Genomic DNA, 22,330 nt, shown 5'->3' with positions numbered 1-22,330 from the left:
CCCCTGAGCTGGGAGCCGATGCAGCATGGGTCGCAGCGCCACCTCCTGAGCCTCCCACCCCACTCCCCGCAGCACAGGCCCGCTGGGGCCACACTGGGACCCGGGTGTCAGTGCACCACTGACTCCACATGGAGAGGGCCCCTACCACCGCTTGACGCCAAGGCAGCCTGACAAGGAAGCTCCCACTCGCTTCACACACCCGGGACTCCAGAACGACGGCAGCCCCCGCCGTGGGACGGAGACTGCCTGGCACAGATGTGACCACTCGCTGCTGCCCGATGGTGCCAGCCGGGACTGATGCAGCCAGATGGCTTCACCCCATCTCGACTGAACCACGGCCAGGCATGCAGACTCCACCGTGCCCCGTGGGAAATCGGTTAATTCCTCTCATCGTTAAAAACGGACGCCTTCTTCCCAGGCTGAATTTGTCCAGCTGGTACTTATAGATGGATGTAAAGTCACCCCTTCACCTTCTCCTGGTTTGCCTAAATAGACCGAGCTCCTGGCACCTCTCACTAACCCTTTCATCATTCTCGGGGGGCTGCCTGACCCCTCCCCACGCGATCCCCAACCTCCCTGAACTGTAGGCCGCCGAATGGGACAGATAGCTCCCACCGCGAGTCCAGTAACCGAGCAGAGGCCAGCAGGGGGTGGAGGGAAGGATGTTTTTATTCATAACAAGGAGCCCGATACGTCCAGAGGTGACTTAACTCCAGGCCAATCCTCGGGGGGCGCCGTTCTAGCTCTCGCTGGGGGGACGGGGTGTTAGGCATCTGTTTCCATGCTGGCCGAGTCACCCCTGGATCCCTGCAGTGGGGTAGAGCACAGGGCGGAGGTTACGGGGGGAAATGTGGAAGGGTCGGCCTGTCCCCCTAGCCGGGACGGTGGGACACAGCTGGGTGAGAACGCTCAGATGCTGGCGCTAGGCCTCAGATCCCACCCAAGTGCGATCGCCCCACCCTAGGTCTGGCCCCAAGCCTGGCCCCACTGCGCTGCTGGGCATTTAGGGAAGGGCCATGGGTCCCAGCCCCAGGAGCTGCTCAGTCCCCTGGCTGGCAGGCTGATTGGGACACTCAAAGGGGTATGAGCGATTGCTGGGCCTCCCGGGGGCCTTAGGCACCAGCAGGAACCCAGAGCCAGGAAAGCTGCCAACCAGCCAGGCCTCGCACACCTACCTCCAGCCAGCCAGTCCTTGCACACCTCCAGCCACCTCGCACACATCCAGCCAGCCAGCCAGCCAGGCCTCGCACACCTCCAGCCAGGCCTTGCACACCTACCTCCAGCCAGCCAGGCCTTGCACACCTCCAGCCACCTCGCACACCTCCATCCAGCCAGCCAGTCCTCGCACACCTCCAGCCAGCCAGCCCTCCTTCCCCCATGCACCCCTCCATCCATGCATCCTCGTACACCCCTCTCTCTGCATATCAGGTGGGGTATTCTGTCCATGTGGCAACGTCCTGGTCACAGGGGTCCAGCACCACAGATTCCAGTGGACCATCTAGCCAAGCCCTGCCCCTTTGCGTACCAGAGATTTCCCTTTGTTGCTACTATCCTCACCTGCTGGGCTTCCAGCTCAGCCGTCAGCCTGAAAGAGACCAGAAATATTGGTTATAATCAAACAACGGGAGCGCCTGGCCGGGCCGTCACCAGGACATCTGAGCCATTCGCAGAGAGGAAGGGCTATGTCACAAGGGCTATGGCAGCAGAGAAATGCAGCCAGCTCTGGTGGAGCACGCAGCTGCTGCCCAGCACAGCAGAGCAAGCAGGACAGTGAGGACTCCCATAAGCCACTGGAGACATGGGGAATGTGGAGAGAGGTGAAGTGGGCTCGACCAAGTTGGGACTGGGCCAGGCGAAGAGGGCCCAAAATGTGCCAGGGGAGTTTCCTGGACAAACCAGTCGGGGCCTTGGACTGACTGTTCCCACAGCAAAGCAGCAGCCTCAGCACCAAGCTCACAGAACCTGGGATAGAACCTTTCAGCCTCACCCTGCTCTAACCATTAGATCCCACTCCCCTCCCAAAGCCAGGACTGAACCCAGGAGTCCTGACTCCCAGTCCTGCCCTGCTCTAGCCCAGCAGACCTCATTCCCCTCCCAGAGCCAGGACAGAAGCCAGGAGTCCTGGCTCCCAGCCCCCCCTGCACTCACTTCTTGAACTTCTGCTGCAGTTCTGAGTGGCGGCGCGAAGCTGCCTCCAGATACTCGGTCGCTCTCTTGTTTTCCTGTTGGAACAGCTGCCTGGGGACAACAGAAGACCATGAACAGCCCAGACACCTCGGTGATGGACAGCAATCACCCCCCAGGCAAGGCAGGCTGTGCCGGGAACGACTCTCTCTGCATCCCCTCTTCCTGGCGGACCTCTGCCAGCGCTGTGCCAAGGCACGCTCCGCACTGGCCTAGATGGATGGTTTCAGGGCAGCACCTGAGGTGCCTTCACTCCTCAAGGCAGGGATAGAAGCCAGGAGTCCTGGCTCCCAGCCCCCCTGCTCTAACCACTAGACCCTGCTCCCCTCCCCCAGCTGGAGATAGGACCCAGGAGTCCTGCTCGCGGTGTATCCATGCAGTACTGTTCCCCCGGGGCTGGCACAAGGCTGGTGGCACTCAGCACTCACAGGGCAGTGCTGGCCTCCTGGCTCTTCAGGAACATCCTCTCCTGTCTGGGAGCTGCCTCTCCCTGGGGTAGGGAGTCCAGCTGCTTCTCGACCTGGGCCAGGTTGTCTTGGATCAGCTTGTCTAGGGCAAATGACAGAAACAGCATCACGGGGCAGCGTAACTCGGGTGCTGGGATCTCAGTGAGAACAGATGGGGCCCAGCTCCTGGACTGAGACATGTCTGCAGAGACCAAGATCGGGGCCCCACCGTGCCAGGTGCTGCCCAGATCCCGACTGAGATCAGAGCCCCGTCATGCCAGGCACTTCCCAGACCCCAACCAAGATAAGGGCCCCCCATCATGCCAGGCACTTCCCAGACCCCGACCAAGATCAGGGCCCAGTCATGCCAGGCGCTGCCCAGACCCTGACTGAGAGATGGTCCCTGCCCCGAAGCGTCTGCACTCCAAATAAACAAGACAGACCAAAGGGGGGATTATTCTGCCCGTTTTACAGCTGGGAACTGAGGCCCAGAGAGATTCTTCACCTTCGCTCAGCAAACGTTCCTTGCTCTCGGCCATGCTGCAGATCTCGGCAGCCAGCTTCTTCATGCTCTAGGAGGAGGCAGAGGAAATTCACCACAGAGCCATGGGGAGGAGGAAGTGTGGAGGGGGGCGTCCACAGGCTTCCCTCACACTAACAGCCCATGGCCGGATCTCATCCCAGGTCGAAGCCTGGTCTCCGAGGGGAGACGCAGCTTGTACCAGCTAAAGAGTAGTTCCCCTCTCCCCCTAGGCCTTATATCAGGTCCCTCCTCTAACGCTGCCACAGCGAAACACCTTGATACCCTTGGCTTCTGCTAGCACTGAGTGTCCTCAACCCCTGTCCTGGGTCCCAACCTCCCCTCTAGATCCCACTCCCCGCCCAGAGCTGGGGCAAGAACTCAGGAGTCCTGGCTCCTAGCCCCCCTCAAAGCCAGGTAGAGAACCCAGGAATCCCGGCTTCCGTTTAGACTCCCTGCTGTAACCTGTAACCCACTCCCTCCCACACATGCCCAGGTCCCCTCCCAGTAGGGTTGTGTCCCCCAGGTTGTCCCTAGGGGGCGTTCCCTTGGACCCCACCCCCATCCCACCCCACTTGGCCCAGGAACAGCACGGGGGATGGACCCCGATGGCTCTTACATGGCATTCCTGGAGGCTCTTGTGCTTCTCCATCAGCTCATCCAGCTGCTGTTCAAATTCCAGCCTGGAAACAACAGGGGGTGAGGGGCTGCCATGGGGCAGAGAGGGCAACTGAGGTACAGGGAGTGTGGAGTTCTGCGCACAACAGAAACACACACCTCCCCCCCCACACACACACACACAGTAGGGCTCATCCCCTCCAGCCGGGGGCAGCAGGGACACACACACACACATACACGCACACACAGAGCTCAGCCTCTCCAGCAGGGACACATACACAGAGCACACAGCTCAGCCCCTACAGCACGGGGACACACACACACACACAGAGCAGGGCTCATCCCCTCCAGCCGGGGGCAGCAGGGACACACACACACACATACACGCACACACAGAGCTCAGCCTCTCCAGCAGGGACACATACACAGAGCACACAGCTCAGCCCCTACAGCACGGGGACACACACACACACACACAGAGCAGGGCTCATCCCCTCCAGCAGTGGGCAGCAGGGACACACACACACACACACCCACACACACACCCACACAGAGCAGGGCTCATCCCCTCCAGCAGTGGGCAGCAGGGACACACACACAGCAGGGCTGTTCCCTCCAGCAGGGGGCAGCAGGGACACACACAGAGTGTGTTACATACAGTGTATTACCTGTATGTCCCTGCCGCCCCCTGCTGGAAGAGATGAGCCCTGCTGTGTGTATGTGTGTGTGTGTGTGTGTGTGTCTCCCTGCTGGAGGGGCTCAGCCATGTGTGTCACTGCCATGCCCAGTTACAGGGGATGAGCCCTGCTAGGTGGGTCTGAGTGTGCAGGTGTGAGTGTGTGGGTGTATGTCCCCCTGCTGCACCCCGCTGGAGGGGTTGAGCTCTGTGTGTGTGTGTGTGTGCTTGTGCACCCGTGTGCTGTGTGTGTGAGAGAGACAGAGAGAGACGCTAAGGGTTAATTCATCCCCCAGGGTGACTCTACTCCTTCTGGTGAGCAGGTGCTGGCAAGCGAGGGCCTTTGGCAAAGCCAGGACTGCCCAGGCCAAGCACCGTCACCTCTGCACTGTGGGCCTGGCAGCTGGTTAATCACTGGTCGTTACTTTCCCGGACAGAACAGGAACACGCCCAGGGAGTGGAATCCGAGACAGATGCTCAGGCTGCAGCAGGGAGCCACCGTTGCACACCTAGGCCAGGCGGCTAGTCGACAAAGTGGGCTGTGCCACCCTGGCCTCTCTCGGAGCGCTTGCCCGTGGGTCGGCCTGGCTGGCACACCAGGGGCTTCCCCAAGGATGGACGCCCCAGACCCGCTAAGGGATTTACTTTGAGGATCGGGCTGCCGTAGATCTCACAGAGAGAAGGGAGCATCTAGATATCCCAGAATACACTGCCCACTCCGGCTCATTGCCTGTAGCGCTGGGTGCTGTGTACGACATCTGGCCATCTCCATGGCACCAGGGGCAGGAGGGTTGGAGCAGTAGCGACTCCCGCTTACAGAGCTGGGGGTCCCGTCCCACGTTCAGTCCGCTGCAGGGGGGCGGGGGGTACCTCTGTTTCCGCTGCTTCAGCTTCTCCTCCTGGATCTTCGCCGTCAGCTCCTCGATGCTCTGCTTCCGCTCCTGGGACAGCGTCTGCTGCCTGCATGGGGCGAACAAGAGCGGCCGAGCCGGTGGGCCCCGGCGGCCTGACTCCCAGACGAGGCTATCGCCAGCGGGGGACCCCAAGACACCTTCCCCAGGTGAATCTACCCAACCCCTGCACATGGGCAGAGAAGCGGAAACACCTGGCCCAATATCAGGCCATGACACGAATAGAACCCAGGCATCCTGGCTCCCAGCCCTCTCCTCCCCTGCTCTAACCACTAGACCCCACTCCCCTCCCAGAGCTGAACCAAGGAGTCATTCTCTCTCTATATGGTTCTCTGTGTCTCTCAGTCTCCGTCTATATACCCATACACACCCCTCCCTCTGTCCACCCCTCCCTCCTGCCCCAACCCCTGCCCTATCCCCCTCTCACCGCTGGGCCTCAGCCTCTGTCTCCTGGCAGCGGAGCTGCAGGGTCCTCAGGACCTCTGGAAGGGACACGTGTGTTAGTGCTGGGGACACGGCTCCCAGAAAGACACCGCATGCTGATCCCTGCTGGGGCCACCCCACTGCCCATGAGGTGCTCACTCTGGCCTGCCCTTGGGCAGGTCCCACTTACCTGTGGGGGCGACGACACACAGTGCCCCTGGCAGGGGGAGACTGGGGGATCCTGGTATGAGAGGATGGAGAATGGGGGGAGCACAGAGGCCCTGAGATGGGGGGAGATTGGGGGCCCCCAGTGTGAGGGAGGCGGAATGGGGGGCTCACAGAGGCCCTGGGTTGGCGAGAGATTGGGGGACCCTAGTGTGAGGGAGGGGGAATGTGGGGCACATAGAAGGCCTGGGATGGGGGAAGATCGGGGAACCCTGGTGTGATGGAGCGGGGCGGGGGGGGCGCACACAAGGCCTGGGACAGGGAAGATCGGGGAAGCCTGGTGAGAGTGAGGAAGATGGGGGGCACACAGGGGCCCTGGGATGGGGGGAGATCAGGGGACCCTGGTGTGAGGGAGGCAAAATGGGGGACACACAGAGGCCCTAGGATGGGGGGAGATCGGGGGACCCTGGTGAGGGGAGGCGCACACAAGGCCTGAGATGGGGGAGATCAGGGAAGCCTGGTGAGAGGGAGGAGGAATGGGGGGCACATAGGGGCCCTGGGATGCGGGAGGAATCGGGGGATTTGGTGTGTGGGAGGGGACAAAGGGGACACACAACACCTCTGGGGGCACGCAGCACCCCTGGCAGGGGAGAGAAGGAGCAGAGAGGCAGGAAGTCTCTGAAATAGAAGGGACTGGCAGGGGGGCCCACAAGGAGTTTGGGGGCAGATCCCGCATTGTATCCCGCTGCTAATGGTAACGCCTGTCTCTCCTCGAGTCCTTCTCAACAGTGGATCTCAAAGCGCAGGACCAAAGCGGACAGTGCCTTTATCTCAGCTGTCCAGCCCAGAGCTGCCATCCCGCCTGCTAAAGGCCTGTTCTCACCTTGCTTCTGGCTGCAGATTTCCTCCAGGTTCGACTTCTCCTTGTTCACTGCAAGAGAGTGGGTGCGGGGGAGACAAACTGGCTGGGGTCTTATGTCCTCTGGGTTCGGGGATGTGTCTCACTGGCACTAGGGGGTGGGTGCCCCCCCAGCATGCACCTGGGTAGTGAAGTACCCCGCGCTGCAAAGGAGCCTGCTGCCAGAGAACTCAGAAGATGCCGTGGCCCAAATCTTTAAAGGTATTTGGTGCCTAGGGGAGTTAGGCACCTTTGAGAATCTGGGCCAAAGGCCTGAGGTGCAACATGAGCCATAGGGAGCAGTGCTAGGGGTGACTTACGCTCCTCCAGCTCTGCTTGCAGTTCCTCGCTGCGCAACTTCCCATCATGCAGCTCCTGGCTCAGATTCTGCTTAGCTACAGAGAGACCAAACAGGTTAGAGGTGAGGGTATGGGGAGTGAGAGAGGGGGATGTCTAAGGGGCTGGAGCAGTGGTGTGTGGGATGAGGTGGGATGCATGGATAGACAGATGGAGAGGTGTGTATGGGGATGGATGGTTAGTGGGGGGGAGTATGGGGATGGATGGGGTGGTGTGGGGTTGGAGGGAGAGAAGGTTCAGTACGGGGATGGATAGTGGGGTGTGTGTACGGGGACGGAGGGAGGGGTCAGTATGGGGTTGGATAGTGGGGTGTGTGTACGGGGATGGAGGGAGGGGTCAGTATGGGGTTGGATAGTGGGGGGGTGTATGGGGATGGAGGGAGGGGTCAGTATGGGGTTGGATAGTGGGGTGTTGTCACGGAGTCTGGGGGAGTCCGGCCCTGCACCCCTCTTCCTGGACCCCACAGTGACTTTTATCCAGCCAGTAAAACAGAAGGTTTCTTGGACAACAGGAACGCAGGTTACAGCAGAGCTGGCAGGCACAGTCAGGACCCCTCCACCCAGTCCTTCTGGGCTTTCAGGGTGCTTGGATCCTAGCTAGGATACCCTGAATTCCGCCCACACAGCCCCAAACCCAGACTGACCTGCCCCTCCTCCCGCCGGCCGATCCCTTTGTCCCCTCTCCTCCGCAAAGGTGCTCACCCCCTCCCCCCTGCCTGGCTCAGGTTACAGGCTTAAAGATCCTGTCCCTCACCTAAAGACATCCCCTGCTCTCCCATTCCCCACACAGACAGCCCCTACTCCACCACAGGTGTGTGTACAGGGATGGAGGGAGGGGTCAGTATGGGGTTGGATAGTGGGGTGCGTATACGGGGATGGAGGGAGATGTCAGTATGGGGTTGGATAGTGGGGTGCGTGTACAGGGATGGAGGGAGGGGTCAGTATGGGGTTGGATAGTGGGGTGTGTGTACAGGGATGGAGGGAGGGGTCAGTACGGGGATGGATAGTGGTGTGTGTGTACGGGGATGGAGGGAGATGTCAGTATGGGGTTGGATAGTGGGGGGGTGTATGGGGATGGAGGGAGGGAGGGGTCAGTATGGACCTAGAGAGCTATAGAAAGATAGGTATACATGAAGATGGATGGATTATACAGATCCCTGCATTGCCAAGGGCCTGAGTCTGATTTCAGCCACACTGGGTGAAATCCAGAGTCTCTGCTCTGAAGTCCATGGGCTCGTTTACACAGTGCTTGCAAAGCCGCAGTAGCTAAACCGGACAATGGCCTCTGCTCCTGGGGTCAGCGCATCCCCCAGCGGGTGCAGCAGCATGGCTCTGGGGGTACAGTGTGTGTCCCCATGTAAATGGGCTGTCAGTGAGAGCAGAATCTAGCCCCTGCGGGCAGGTAGACAGGGGCTGACACTGGGGGGCCCAGTAGCAGGGGGGCACAGCAGTAAGGGCTGCTGGGGGAACGGGCTGCAGCCCAGTGTGCTCCATCCCCCGCCTTCTCCTCCCCTCACCTCGCTGCAGTCTGCTGATCCTTCCTACCAGGTCATCCATTCGGGGCTCCAGGGTCCCTGCTGCAGAGGGAAGGAGAAGGATACGCCTGGTTGTGTTCCTGACATGCATCCTTTACCCTAGGCTCTTTTGAGCGTGCCTAGGAGGAGAGGAGTTATTCCTGCCTTCACTTAAAAGGGGAGGGGAAACTGAGGCACAGAGAGTCACTGGTAGAGCCTAGAAAAGGACACCAGAGCTCCCTTTCACAGACTCCAGTTCTGACAACTAGACCCCCCTCCCCCCGGAACCCAGGAGTCCTGGCTCCCCCCGCCCCCCAGATCCCACTCCCCTTCCAGAGCTGGTGCGAGAACCCAGGAGTCCTGGCTCCCAGCGCTAACCACCAGACCCAGCTCCCGAATACCATCCTGCAGTTGTTTCACCAGCAATAGCAGCTCCTCTGCCTTGGGTGCAAAGTCACTGGGAACTGGGAAGAAGAAAAAAAATCAAAGGAATTGCTTTGTTGTAGAGAAAATTCAGCTCAAGCTTGTAACTGGGCTTTCTAGGGGGATTTATCCATCCCATGGCGTTCAGGAGAAGGGCACTGTGGGGTTGACATGGATTTATCTGGCCCACGGCATGAGGGAGAAGGGCATTGTGGGATTGCCGCCGCATGGCTTGAGCAACAAGGGTACTGTGGCATCGCTGCCCCAGGGTGTGAGGGAGCGGGGCACTGTCGGATCGCTGCCTCATGGCATGAACAAGCAGGGCACTGAGATTGCCCCCCCCTTGGCGTGAGTGAGCAGGGCACTGTGGGATCGCCCCTCCCCCTTGGCGTGAGCGAGCAGGGCATTGTGGGATTACTCTGCTGGGGGAGTGGGGAGTTACGGGATCACCCCCCTTGGCATGAAAGAGCAGCAGGGCACTGTAGGATCACTCCACTGGTTGCGTGGGGGAATGGGGAGTTGTTGGATCACCCCACCTTGACGTGAGCAAGCAGGGCACTGTGGGATCACACACCCCCTTGGCAACGGCGTGAGCGAGCAGCAGGGCACTGTGGGATCACTCCATTGGTGGTGTGAGGGAGTGGGGAGTTGTGGGATCATCTCCCCTTGGGGTGAGGGACAAAGGGATTGTGGGATTAACACCCCTCCCGCCCCCGGGTGTGAGCAAGGCCATTGTGGGATCACTCCGCTGGTGGCATGAGAAAGAATTCTGGGCATCCTGGGATTGCCATGATTTATTCACCCCATGGGGGCCATTCCCCCTCTACCCCCATATTCCCCTCACCCTGTTTACTCCCCTCCATGGCCCTATGTGCTGAGACAGATGTGGGGAGGCGGGGCCTTAACACAAGCGCCTATCGACCCTCCATGAGGGAAGGGGAGCCTTGAAACTTCCCAGCTCCTCCCGCGCTTTCTTTTCCCGCCTTTTTCCAACGGTTGCTGCGGCCCCGCCTCCCTAGCAGGGCTCGTGCGCTGTGTTTACCACCTGCCACAGGGCCCCGCCCCCTCCCCTTGGAGAAAGAGGGAGGGGCTAACCCCTCACTAGGGGCCAGGGCTGGTAGCCAGGACGCCTGGGTTCTCTACCAGCTCTGGGAGGGGAGTGGGGGCTGGTGGTTAGAGCAGGGGGGGCTGGGAGCCAGGACTCCTGGGTTCTCTCCCGGCTCTGGGAGGNATGCGGCGAACCGGACGTTCACCACCCTGGTGCTGTGTGAGAAGACCCCTGAGGGGGGGGACACGGGAGGGGGCAGCCCCACCCCGGAGGTTCCCTTCCCCGATGACTTGCTGCTCAACAAGCTCTTCCTGCCGGAAGGTAGGGAGCAGGGAGCCTGGACACCTGGGTTCTCTCCTGGCTCTGGGAGGTGAATGGGGGCTGATGGTTAGAGTGGGGGACTGGGGACCTGGACACCTGGGTTTTCTCCCTGGCTCTAGGAGGGGAGGGGGGTTCAGGGGTTAGAGCAGGAGGCTGTGTACAGTAACCCTGGAGCATAGGGTCCAGGGCTGCTCCTCCCTTGTCCCAGCTCATCTTGTCCCTCCTTTATTATTTGCATGGGACTGGATTTCATCCATTCCCCCTCTCAGCTTCAGGCAGGGCTGGGGGGCAGCTTCAGAGGTCCCTGGGCTCCACCATGGAGGCAGGGCACTGGCCAGATATTTCTGTGATTAGCACCCGGGGGGGCTCCCCCCTTGGGGATGGCAGAGAGGTAGCATTTGGCTTGGGTAGACAGCAGGGGAGGGGTGGTCTAACTATGGGCAGGTGATGAGCGAGGGCCAGCTGCATCTGGAGCAGGGCCTAGCCCCCTCCTGTACCTCCCTGGCCAGACCAGGGCAGGAGGTGGAGCTACAGGCAGCTGGACATTGTTTATTTCAGCCCCCCAACCCATGCTGGTGGACTCGAGGTGCAGTGAGCCTTGGGACAAGTGCTGGACCAGACCTCTCTGAGCAGCAGCTGCCTTCCCTCCACCAGCCCTGCTCCCGCTGCAGAGCCCACACACATAGCTTGCGGCAGGGTGCAAGCGCTGGCTGCATCTTAAAATAACACCTCCCTGAGAGGCTCGCCTCGGTATTTTGGACTCTGGCCGTCCCTAAGCTTCTATTTGCAGTGTTGTAGCAGCACGGTTAACTGCGAAGCCTGGGAGCAAAGCGAGTGCAGCTGGTAGCTTTAGTTCTGCACAGCAGCTCTCTGCACCACATCACGATTCGCAGACTTGAAGCGTCAACATCAAGTCACAGCCTGCGGTCCAGCCAGCCAAACCCCAAAAAAACAGCTGTGAATATCACTCTGCAATGACCCTTCTACCATGCTTCGCTGCTCCCCTTCCCCCTTGAAGAGCAGCTGAGCTTGCTGCCTTTCACACACTCCTTATGGGATAAATGGAGTGACCATGTGCTAGGAACTGCTTGGCAGGACCTCCGCTGCCATAAAGTCACATCCCTCCCTTGCCAGCAGCCAAGCTGTGCTTACTTAAAACAACGGAGGCTGGGCCCAGAAGACATAGTTCACTGGTGGAACATGCTAGCACCAGACCCATCTCCGCTTTGTATAGCTCTGTTCCTGCTGACTGAGCCCAAAGTACTGCAGCAGGCGCTGAACTGCAGTTGCTTCTGGGGTGGAGCATGGCAGTGAGACCACAGCCCACAGTTGGCATAATACTTAGATTTGAGATTTAAAAAACCAGGCAGCATTAGACATGCTGAGTGCCTGATGGTTGAGTGGAACACAGCAGAAAGAGAAGGGGGTTCTGGAGGACAAAGATGGGCAAAGTGAATTTGGGATCCCGTCTTTCCAAAAAGGAGAATGCTGCAGGGATGAAAAATGCCAGCTTCAGGCAGAGGGGTAGCATGACAACGTTTGGGGCAAGCTCAGCTGTGACTCGACATCTCCAGAGATGAGAATTAAAAATCTAAGTTGGACCTCCCCACTGCATCCAACTGACAGAAGCTCACCGGGGCCAAGGCAATACAGCTAGCATTTAGAAAGCCCCAATTCCCCCTTGCCTTGACAAGAAGCTTTGTGCTAGTCGGCGAGCAAGACAGATGTACCCTCATCAAAACAACTTTTTAATAAGACTTTGATTCTCAGTTGAACACGCCAGCCAGGAAGAGACCTCATTTGACAGACAGCCAAGACGGTTCTAGGCACAGCACGTCATGCATGTGAAAACTGCTTCTGCTTCCCCAACCCCGCCAGGTCTCACTGGAGCAGCTAAACGCAAGTTAAAAGGAGACACAGGCAGGGGCTGGCTCTCCAGAGGCATGGGATGATCTTCCTGCGAGAAACAGACCCAGCGGATTCTGGGTCAGTCCCCCTGCAGATCGGTATAAGGCCACAGGGGAGCAAACAGCCCTTCCTTCTAGCAACCAGGATGGACAGGGAGACTGAAAAGAGTGACGGGGCAGCCCAGTTAACATAGCACAGGGCACAGACATCACTGGCAAAGGAGGAAGGCAGTTCATTGCTTTCAAAGAGCATTTAAACACTTCCTGTGAAAGGATCTGCCTTTCCAAAAGGAACATTAAATTAATACAGACAGGGGAGAGTGCATTGGCACAGGCGTTAACGAACACGGCCAGCCCAGGGAGGGAGAGCACACAACACAGCAGGCATCTCCAACACCCACTTTCAATTAATAGCATCGCAAGGAGTGTGTGCATGGGGGGTGGACGAGGGAGTAATCTCCTTCCCGCCGCACATACAGCCATCTTTTCAGACAGAGCACCCAGTTAAATCAATTGGCAAACATGAGTCGTCAACCTCTGGGTGCCTGCGAGAAATCTAAGTTCATTCCAGGCCCAGGTTTTTAAAGAGCAGAGGATATTGAAAAATGGTTTCAAAGCAGGTCGGGCTCCGATGACCAGGGTGCAATTCGCCACAATTCATCCAAAGGAAAGAGAAACACAATCACAGCCCATTTCATAGGGGTCTGCGGCCGATCCACACCAAGAGGCGGAAAGCAGAGGCTCCAGGGGAAGGAACCGCAAACAGCTTCCGTCAAGGAGATGGAACAAGCTGCACCCAACCCCAGCTCCACCATACAGGTGGAGTCCTTCGGTACAGGCCTACGCGAGCCAGAGTGTAAGCTCGCCACCCCCCTCATCAGCCTGGACCACAGGGCCCAAAGTGAAGCAATAACCCCCACTCCGGCTTCCCCAACAGAGGCTCCGAGACACGAGTAGGCCAATAAATAAGACAGGCAGATAACCACGTGTCGCCACCACCACCCCGGAAGGGGCCGAGCCAAGCCTGATCCAGCTCCTAGAGAGTGTGGTTCCTCTAGTGGGGGTGGGGGTGCATGTGCGTTCCCCGACCTCCCCTTCAAAGAGAAGAAGGCATTTCCCCCCCAAGTTATCCAATCACCAGTGAAACACAGGGGCCTCAGGTGAAGCAGGCCCAGGCTTAGAGGCCAGCAAAAAATCCATTCTCTGCGCCATCAGGCCGGACCCCCTTGGTGCCCTTCCCAGGGTTGGGCGTAGTAGAGTACTTTGGGGGGTAGCGAATGAAGAGCCGGTCCTCCTCCTTCTTGATCCAGCGCAACAGCTTGGTGAGGACATTGATGGCGCCGGCCTTGGTTACCAGGGGGCTGAAGCAGGTGTATAGCTCGAACTTACTGGTGACCTGAGAAGGAGAATGTGAAAAAAGGACAGGTAAATCCCATCCTCTCCCCAATATCTGGCACTGTTTTGTCTCTTGTCCTCCCTCTCCAAACCCGCTCCCCAAGCTTCTTCTCATCACTATACCCGAGGGAGGCAGCACAAGCTTTAAACCTATATGGAGCTGTCAGCATGACAGCCAGAAGCAGAATGAGCATGAGCTATCTGTTCCAATGGGGTGTATGTTCACTCTGAAACCTACTGATATTGGTTAAAACCCAAGCACATCACTGCCGACCACGTGAGTGGACACATCACACTAAGGTGCATATCCCAGTCACTGGAACAGATGCTGGGAATTCTGCAGCATGTGGGGCCTTGATGCTGGAATTCTGGGAACAAACAGCCTTAACCATCTCCCCAGCTATCCAGGCAGGATTGGTCAGGGCTCGGTGATCACTTCTCATGCCAGACACCATTGTGCTTCCTGCTAGGAGAGCAGGAACGAGCCTAGTGCAAGATAGAAAGGACAGAGCAGAAAATCCCACCCTCCTCACACTAGAGTATTACTGAGACAGGAAGTGGTCTCTCCCAAGCCCCCAGCCAATGCCAGGTGAATGCCCAGGCAATTTAGGCTCATGCCTAAGGGCAATTGCTAGAGTCATGTGATCACAGCAGCGGCTCAGCTTCCTGTTATGAATAGAGTAAGTGTCTCAGCCTCCTAGTTGGGAAGAAAACCTTGAAATCATAAACTAAGTGTCACAAAGGCAGGGACCAGGACACTACCTGAGTCTGCAGAGAGCCTGAGCCCATCACTCCAACTTGGGGGAAACTGACCCACGTGTGAGTGATGCTGCCTGAGTTTGCAGAGAACCTGAGCCAACTGCGGTGAGTGAGCAGTAGGGCGTCCTCCTGCCTCTCTTGGGGAGGCAGAGGGGCCCTGCCACTCCTCTGGGGAGATGAGGGCCCATGACCCTGCCCCCCTAGATGCCTTGATCTATGCCCTGCCTTACCCAGGCGAGTAGCGTCTCCTTCTCGGCCACATGGTAGATGAGGCGCAGGGGGCGAGAGGTGCTATGGATGCGGCTGTGTAGGTAATGGTAGAGGTCAAAGAGCCGGTGTTGCTCCTCCTCACTGCAGTACGGCCCCTCCAGCTCTGGGCTGCGGGGGCAAGAGATGCCAGAGGAGAGGGGGATTAGACACCGAGACCAGGCACCACCCCCTCCCTGCTGCTACCACTGTCTTGATCCTGCACCCCGCAGAACCAGGAGGGCAGGGAGAACGCTGAACTAGAAGGAAACCCTAGGAACAGCTGGAGTGTGAGCCCATCTAGCGCGGCATCTTGGCTAGCAGAGGAACCCCAGAGGAAACGGCTTCCCAGCCCCCAATAATTAGTGCTTGCTTATTGTCAAAATCCAGCTCCCTCTGGGGTCAGGCCGGCCCTGCCAAAACCCTGCCTTTGCTTTGAGATCTTCCAGATACTCCTGGGGCCTGCAGGGCTGTCAGCCCCAGTATCCTGTGGCAGGGAGTCCCACTGGCTAACACGAGGGTCCTGTAGAAGCCCACAGCTGGCTTTGACCCCTGTGTGGTTCACGTGACAGGCCTTTGTTCAGGCACTGCAAGGCAGGAAGAATGAGAGATCCCGATCCTATTGCAGTATTTGGTGGACAGCTATCCGGTCCCCTCGTAACAGGGTAGACGGGCCCATTGCTCTCATCCAGGACGGGGAGGAGCTACCCGGACAGGCGGACCCCCATTCTGATGTGGGGAAGAAACCCTTGCCCGGACAAGCCCATGTGACTGACTAACGTGATGTATCGTAAGCCAATCACGTCTGTTTCAGGCTGTGACCAAGAAATTCAGAGACCCCGATTCCATGCCAAGCCCAGCTGACAGGAAGAATGGTTGTGTGGGGTAACGCGGTTCGTTAATGCCCTTCACTGACTCTTCCCACCCTGGCACAAGCTCTCAGCTGCAATCCCCCGTCCCCCAGCAGAGCATAGTAGCATAGAGCACAGGGGCTGGGAGCCAGGACTCCTGGGTTCTATCCCCAGCTCTGGGAGAGGAGTGGGGGCTAGGGGGTTGAGCAGTGAAGAACCTGCCTCAGTTTCCCCATTTATAACACACGGACAGTGTCACCCACCTCTTTTTTGGGGGCACTGAGAGATTCATGATGTCAGAGCTCCCCTCCCCTGAGCTACCCCCACCATTCCCCCACGTGATGGCACTACTGAGGCCCCTGAATTCCCAGCATGCCCTGGGTCATCTCCACCCCCGTGATCCCACAAGCAGCCAGTCTCACACACATGCCATCTTGTTGGGAAGCGCATGACGTGCCCTATTTAAAGCCGGGATTGCATAAAGCTGGCTTAACTCGTCCCAGAGCCGCGGGGGGGAGAGGGAGGGCAGCTGTCTGTTCGAGAGGCTGTCTGTCCAGCTGGCACACCCCAGCCATCCTCCACTGCAGTGAATGCAAAGCGTGCTCCAGGCTGCACCTGCAGGGAGCGCCCACCTGGGGCTGAAATGCAGCTGCCTCTGGGGTGGAGCACACAGCTGCAGAACGCCTCCCCGCAAACTGAGGACAGCTCTACTGACACCTGCCCTGCTGCCTGCAGCACAGCACCCCCTAGTGCCCGGCCCTGAGCCAGGGGAGAGCACCCCCTGCCCAGCCCCCTGCCCTGCTCCCCACAGCACGGTGCCCCACAGTGCCCAGCCCTGACTGCTAGGGGAGAATGCCCCTTGCCAAGTGCCTCGTTCCCCACAGCACAGAGCACCCAGCACTAACTGCCAGGGGACAGCACCCTCTGCTGCTCCCCCTGCTCCCCAGTGCCCCCTACCACCAGTACCTTGCAGGTACTAAGCACAGCTTAGCGTTAGCATCAGAATTCAAGGCCACAGACATGACCCAGCGTCCTCCACACCCACCCCAATGGCCAAAGCCAAGCTAAGCACTGCCGCCCCCAGGAGGGCAGCCAGTGTGCCCCATTACCTGGTGAACTGGGGCAGCTGGCGGTAGTTCTCCGGGATATCCAGTGGCTTGTAGAGGAAGTGCCGCAAGTCGGGCACCCCGACCTGCCCCACGCCATAGGAGGGACTCTGCAGGCCACCCGAGAGCACCTGCAGCGAGCCCTGAGTCCGCATGGCCTCCTCCACCCGCTTCTTGCAGTCCGAGACGGCGTAGAAAGACTCCTTGTCGGTGGAGAGCAGCACCAGGCACACGGTGCACTCCGCATCCAGGTAGGAGATATAGGCGTAAAAGTACCCGTCAGGGTTGAAGCGGGGCAGGCAGATGGGTGTCCAGATCTCCCCAGCCTGGAAGGCTGAGCTGGCCCCAATCAGGTTGAGCAGCAGGTGGAGGTCGGTGGGCTCCAGCCGGCACTCCTCGATCACCGCCCGCTCCTGCACCGCCGTGACCAGCTGGCTGCGGGCCACCAGGATGGAGAAGACCAGGTTGGGGGTGATGGCCTTCTGCAGCAGGGTGCCCAGGGCGTCCCGCAGGGAGGCAGGAAGGGGGAGGCAGCGCACAGCCCCCAGCAGGAAGCTGGGATCTGACTCCACCAGGTTGAGCAGGCGGTCGAGGATCTTCTCGGAGCCGGCCAGCAGGCGCCGCAGGTCGTAGTTCTTCTTGCGCTCGAAGATGCGGGTGATGCTCACCTGGGTCAGCATGCTGAGGATCTGGTAATAGACATACAACAGCTCCTGGCGCAGCTGCTGCTCCGACTGCAGCGTCCGTGACACCGACACCAGCACCAGCGGGCCCTGCTGCACGAACACCAGCTTCTGGTCATCTGAGGCAGGGGGGCAGACATGGAGACAGTGAGATTGCCCTGCTCCCAGGGACCCCGAGTGCCACTGCCGGACACCGACCCAGGCAGCTCCCCACCCTAGAGCCAGCACCTTCTAGAGGGGACAGTCCCCCTGTCCCATTCCCCATCACCCTAAGCCAGCCAGTTCCCCGTCCTGGGGCTGGATGGGAGCCAGCGCCCCCTAGAGGGGAAAGGCCCCCCATGTCCCATTCCAGTGCCCACGAGTTTCCTCTCCATCTGTCACACCTCACGTATTTATACACTCTCAGTGCGACGTATCAACCACCGTGAGCTAATCTCATTACGGCTCCCCTGGGAGCCATTCGTTCACCCCATGCCGAGGCAAGGTGGGGGGCCACAGGCCTGCCAGCATCCCAGCCACCTCCTCCCGCTAAATCCCCCTAGGCAAGCATACAGCCTCACACCCCACAGTGGACTTGCCCAGCACTGACAGGCAGCCACCTCTAGGGTGGAGCACAGCAGCTGGATATTCTGGTGACTAGCTTATTTGGGTCAGCAGCGACAGCCAGGAAAGAGCGCCGCTTGCCAAGCCCCCCACTCCACAGCATGGCACCCCCCAGTGCCCGGCCCTGACTGCCAGGGGAGAGCGCCCCTGCCCAGTCCCACACCCCCTAGCACCCAGCCCTGTCTGCCAGAGGAGAGTGCCCCCTGCCCAGCCTCCCACCCCACTCCCTGCAACGGCACCCCCACAGCGCCCGGCCCCGACTGCCAGAGCAGAGCACCCCCTACCCTGCAGCCCAGCCCCTGCCTACCCGAGTAGATGGAGCGGATAGCGTTGTCACCGCTCTGGATGAAGGACACCAGTGCCATCATGACGCCCATGGTAGAGGACAAGGCCTCCTCATTGCCATAGCGAGAGTAGATGGGCTTGCCGGCCTCGCTCAGCACGAAGACGTGCTTCCGGCGGGCCCGCCAGCTGGCGGCCGTCACGTCCTCGTCACGGTGCGTGGTCGGGGCTGGGGGGCCCCCCGGCTCGCAGACCCCCACCCCCAGGGGCCGCCCAAACTCGCTCGAGTCCTCTAAGGTGTTGTCGGTGGAGGCCGAGTCTGAGAGCTCCTTGTCGCTTGGCTCCTCTTGGGCATCCCCCTGGCCATCAGCCACTCTCACAGGCCCGTTGCTCTGTGGGGCAAGCAGCTCCTCCTGCTCCTCCGGGCCAGCGCTGGGCTCATCCCCCCCTGGGAGGCAAAGGAGAGACTCACTAAGATGGGAGAGAACCCAGGAGTCCAGCCAGCTCTAACCACTAGTCCCCACTACCCTTCTGGAGCCAAGGAGAGAACCCCCAACTCCTTGCCCCCTATGTGAGACCAATTCAGAGGTACTCTCTCTCTGCCAGGCTCCAGCATCTCCCCAGTGCACCTTTCCAGAAAGGGGCAGGCAGAGCAATCAGGAGGGTGTCCCCAGTGGCCACAGCACCAGTAACGCCCCTGGCCACAGGATGGGGGGCAACTCCACACCTTCCTGACCCCAGTATGGGGGCGCACCCCAGGCTGGGACTCACCTGTATCCGTGGGGCACAGCCCGGCCTGCTCCTTCGGCAGCACCATCCCTTCCCGCGTCGGTGAGCCGGGTTCACCCGTTGCCATCTCTGCATGCCAAGCAGCACCTGCAGCGGCAAAGTCACAGGAAGTCAAGCTCCATAGCTGGAGAGAGAACCCAGGAGTCCTGGCACCTGGCTCCCGCGCTCTAACCACTAGACCCCACTCCACCTCCCATGGAGATGAGAACACCAGACGGACCCAAGTCGCTGTTGAGGCCTGGAGCCACAGCCGGCCCGGGCTGCTCCCAGCAGCTGACAGGGCAGGGCCGAGCCGGTCAGACCAGCATTAATCACTAATCGCTGTCACATGCCCCAGCAGCGATGCCAGGCAGGAGCCAGCAGGAAATAGCCCTGTTCACTAATCGCCTTCTCATCGGGAGCTTAATGACACCAAGCTTAGCACTGCGGGGCCCGCAGCACCCCTCTTATAATACCAATCCCCCCCTTCTCCTGGGGTAGAGCCCAGACCCCACCACTTCTTCTCCAACACTACAGCACTCCTGGGTGCTGCCCCCTCAACTGCACTGCCCCAGAGGTGGCTGCATCTCAGCACCGGGCAAGCCCTCCCCATCTGTTGTTATGTGCGGCTGTTCCACTGCTGCCCCACCCCAGAGATGGCTGCATCTCAGCATCAGTGGAGCCTTCCCATACAGATCCTGGGGATCTTTCACAACCGAGAGCAGGCCAAGCATAGAGGGATGCCGAGATGCCACCTCTCTGGGGAGGGCAGCTCAGTAACAGCAACACATAACGCCACATAGGGATACATCACCCAGCTCATCTGTGTGGGGTGGTTCTCCCTTTGCTCCCCTTTAGGGTCTCCCCTCCTCCCCATGAGTCTGCACGGGGAGCACTCCTCCTTCTCAGGGGCTTCCCTCTCCCCATGTAGCTAGGGGGGAGGTCTCCCCTGCTCCCCCACTGGGGTTTTTCTCTGATCCCCATGGGGCCCTGGGGGAATCTCCCCCTCCTCCCCATGGGCCTCTGGAAGGGTCTCCCCTTCCCAACTGGGGGGTCCTCCGTCCCCATGGGGCTCTGGGGGTCTCCCCTCCTCCCCCACTGGGGTTTTTCTCTGATCCCCATGGGGCCCTGGGGGAATCTCTCTCTCCTTCCCATGGGCCTCTGGAAGGGTCTCCCCTCCCCCACTGGGGGGTCCCCCCTCGCCATGGGGCTCTGGGGGTCTCCCCTCCTCCACTGGGGGGTCTCCCCTCCGATCCCACGTGGCAATAGAGGGGTCTCCCCCGCCGTGGACTCAGACCGCCCCTCTCACCATGCGCGCGCCCGAGGGTCTCCCCTAAGCTCCTCCGGCAGCCTAGATCCCGGCCCCGCGCAGCACGGAACCGAACCCGGGGAAAGGGCAGGACCAGCGGCGCCTCCCGCCAATCACAGGGCGCGAAGCGTGGGAGGCGTGGCCCGGCGTACCAGGTAGCAGCCAATCAGAGAGCGAGGCGGTGCAGACGCAACGGAGCGGCAGACTGTCATAAGCCTTAGCCAATCAGAGAGCGCATAGCGGGTCTAGGGGGCGCCAATCCCGAGAGGCACATCCACCAATCAGAGAGCGAGGAGGATTTCCACGACCAACGGGGCAGGGACTGCGGGTGACAGCTGGTGACTGAACCGTGACGTCACCGCGTCACGCATGATGTTGGGCCGTGATGTCATCTTAGTGCGCTGTGACATCACCACACACCATTGCGTTGCGAGATCAACCAGCGCTGGGCTGCGCCATTATGTCGTCATGCTGAGATATGGTGACATCACTGTACTAAGTGATTATATCATGATACACTGTGACATCATCATATTGCATTATGATGGGCTACGACATTCTGGCACCGTGTCATCACCCAGACGCGTTCCACCATCCTCGTCCTGTGGGTGTAGCGCGGGACAGCCCTATGACATCATCCCCCTGCCCGGTGACATCTCAGCACAGTGTGTCTGACATCACAATGCGGTTTAGCAATGTCGGAGCGCTCCAGCAGGACGGGGGCTGGGAGCCAGGACTCCTGGGTTCTCTCCCTGGCTCTGGGAGGGGAGTGGTGTCTAGTGGTTAGAGCAGGTGGTGCTGGGAGCCAGGATTCCTGGATTGTCTCCCTGGCTCTGTGGGGGGGGGGGGAGTGGTGCCTAGTGGTTAGAGCAGGGGAGGCTGGGAGCCAGGACTCCTGGGTTCTCTCTCTGGCTCTGGGAGGGGAGTGGGGCTAGTGGTTAGAGTGGGAAGGGTGGGCAGGCTGGGAGCCAGGACTCCTGGGTTCTTTCCCTGGCTCTAGTCCTCTTCCTCAGAGCAAGGCTTCTCACAACAGAATTTTGAGCGGCCTCAGAATGCAGCTACCAAATCTTGCTGGTGGCCACTTTGATCATTTTTCCTAAAATACTTAATTAACTTTAGGGAAAACAAATAAATATGCACAGATCCAGATCCAAATCCTTGTAGTTTATTTATGTAGCACTTTTTTTTTCATACTCAATAATAAAATAATGTACTGTTGTCTCTATTCTTTACTCGACTTAAACAGAATGGAAACACAAATAAGGTGCTTTGCACATTCTTGGTTTTTGTTGTTTCTTTTGCTTTTGCTTTTGTTTGCTTTTTTCCTTTTTTGTAAAGACGTGTTAGCTAACAAGTCAGCTACTGTGAAAAGTGACACTTGTATGTTAATATCACTTTTTTCATAGCCTCCCAGCTAGCCACTGAGTCTGCTGTGAAAAGTGATATTAACCAACACACAAATATCATTTTTCATAGCAGACTTGCTCAGCCTCTGCATGCCCGGGGACAAATCGTGCCCTGGATGGGGAGGTGAGCAGGGAGGTAGCAGTGGTCGGGGGAGACGGTGGGGGTCGGGGCAGTGGGGAGCAGGGGCCAGGGGAGGCAGGGCCAGCACCCCACCACTGCACAGGCGGGGCCAGAACGCCAAGGCCAGATCCTATTGTCCAAGCCCAAAGCCCTGTGCATGGGGGAAGGAGCCTGGGACCATGCAGCTGAAGCCTTGGCCAGAGAAGGTAGTGGGGGCTAGGGTCAATGAGGGAGGGGTGGTGGTGGGCTGGAGGCCGGAGCCCTCCCTTGGGCAGTTGGAGCCCAGGGCCAGAGGAGGCAGAGGGGGTGGTAAGGCCAGAGCCCGTTGCTCCATGGCCAAAGCCCAGGGCTGGAGGAGGCAGTGGGGAGCAAGGCAATGGGGGATGAACTC

At 59.4% G+C, this 22,330-nt stretch overlaps 2 protein-coding genes across 2 annotated transcripts; both read right to left on the bottom strand.

The window, feature by feature from the left end:
- Positions 1 to 670: 670 nt before the first annotated feature.
- On the bottom strand, positions 671 to 9,491 carry LOC116818882 (synaptonemal complex central element protein 1-like). The gene is given in 13 exon segments (XM_032770156.2): positions 671 to 807; positions 1,558 to 1,585; positions 2,149 to 2,238; positions 2,613 to 2,733; positions 3,136 to 3,202; positions 3,770 to 3,833; positions 5,315 to 5,404; positions 5,783 to 5,837; positions 6,827 to 6,874; positions 7,162 to 7,236; positions 8,715 to 8,774; positions 9,113 to 9,195; positions 9,197 to 9,491. Coding segments are annotated over 13 exon segments (1,068 nt in total). The 5' UTR covers positions 9,442 to 9,491; the 3' UTR covers positions 671 to 765.
- A 2,747-nt stretch (positions 9,492 to 12,238) lies between these two features.
- Positions 12,239 to 20,521, bottom strand: LOC116818871 (vacuolar fusion protein MON1 homolog B-like). Its single transcript, XM_032770128.2, has 6 exons — positions 20,413 to 20,521; positions 19,107 to 19,211; positions 18,361 to 18,783; positions 16,771 to 17,569; positions 14,795 to 14,942; positions 12,239 to 13,806 (listed from the first exon to the last, which is right to left on the bottom strand). The coding sequence occupies exons 2-6, from the start codon at positions 19,189 to 19,191 to the stop codon at positions 13,588 to 13,590; spliced, it is 1,674 nt and encodes a 557-aa protein (XP_032626019.1). The 5' UTR covers positions 19,192 to 19,211; positions 20,413 to 20,521; the 3' UTR covers positions 12,239 to 13,587.
- Positions 20,522 to 22,330: the final 1,809 nt, after the last annotated feature.

Source organism: Chelonoidis abingdonii, chromosome 11, assembly GCF_003597395.2.
Source record: "Chelonoidis abingdonii isolate Lonesome George chromosome 11, CheloAbing_2.0, whole genome shotgun sequence".
Lineage (NCBI taxonomy): Eukaryota > Metazoa > Chordata > Testudines > Testudinidae > Chelonoidis > Chelonoidis abingdonii.
The sequence above is the reverse complement of the archived record's forward strand: the minus strand, read 5'-3'. Positions and strand labels throughout refer to the sequence as shown.

What these genes read in the sequence shown, in the direction of transcription:
- LOC116818871 (XM_032770128.2), bottom strand. Translation starts at nt 19,191, where the DNA reads ATGGCAACGGGTGAACCCGGCTCACCGACGCGGGAAGGGATGGTGCTG. An exon ending in GCTGTGCCCCACGGATACAG is followed by an intron (nt 18,784 to 19,106) that starts GTGAGTCCCAGC and finishes TTTGCCTCCCAG; the next exon opens with GGGGGGATGAGCCCAGCGCT. An exon ending in CAGCTGCCCCAGTTCACCAG is followed by an intron (nt 14,943 to 16,770) that starts GTAATGGGGCAC and finishes TTGCCCCCGCAG; the next exon opens with CCCAGAGCTGGAGGGGCCGT.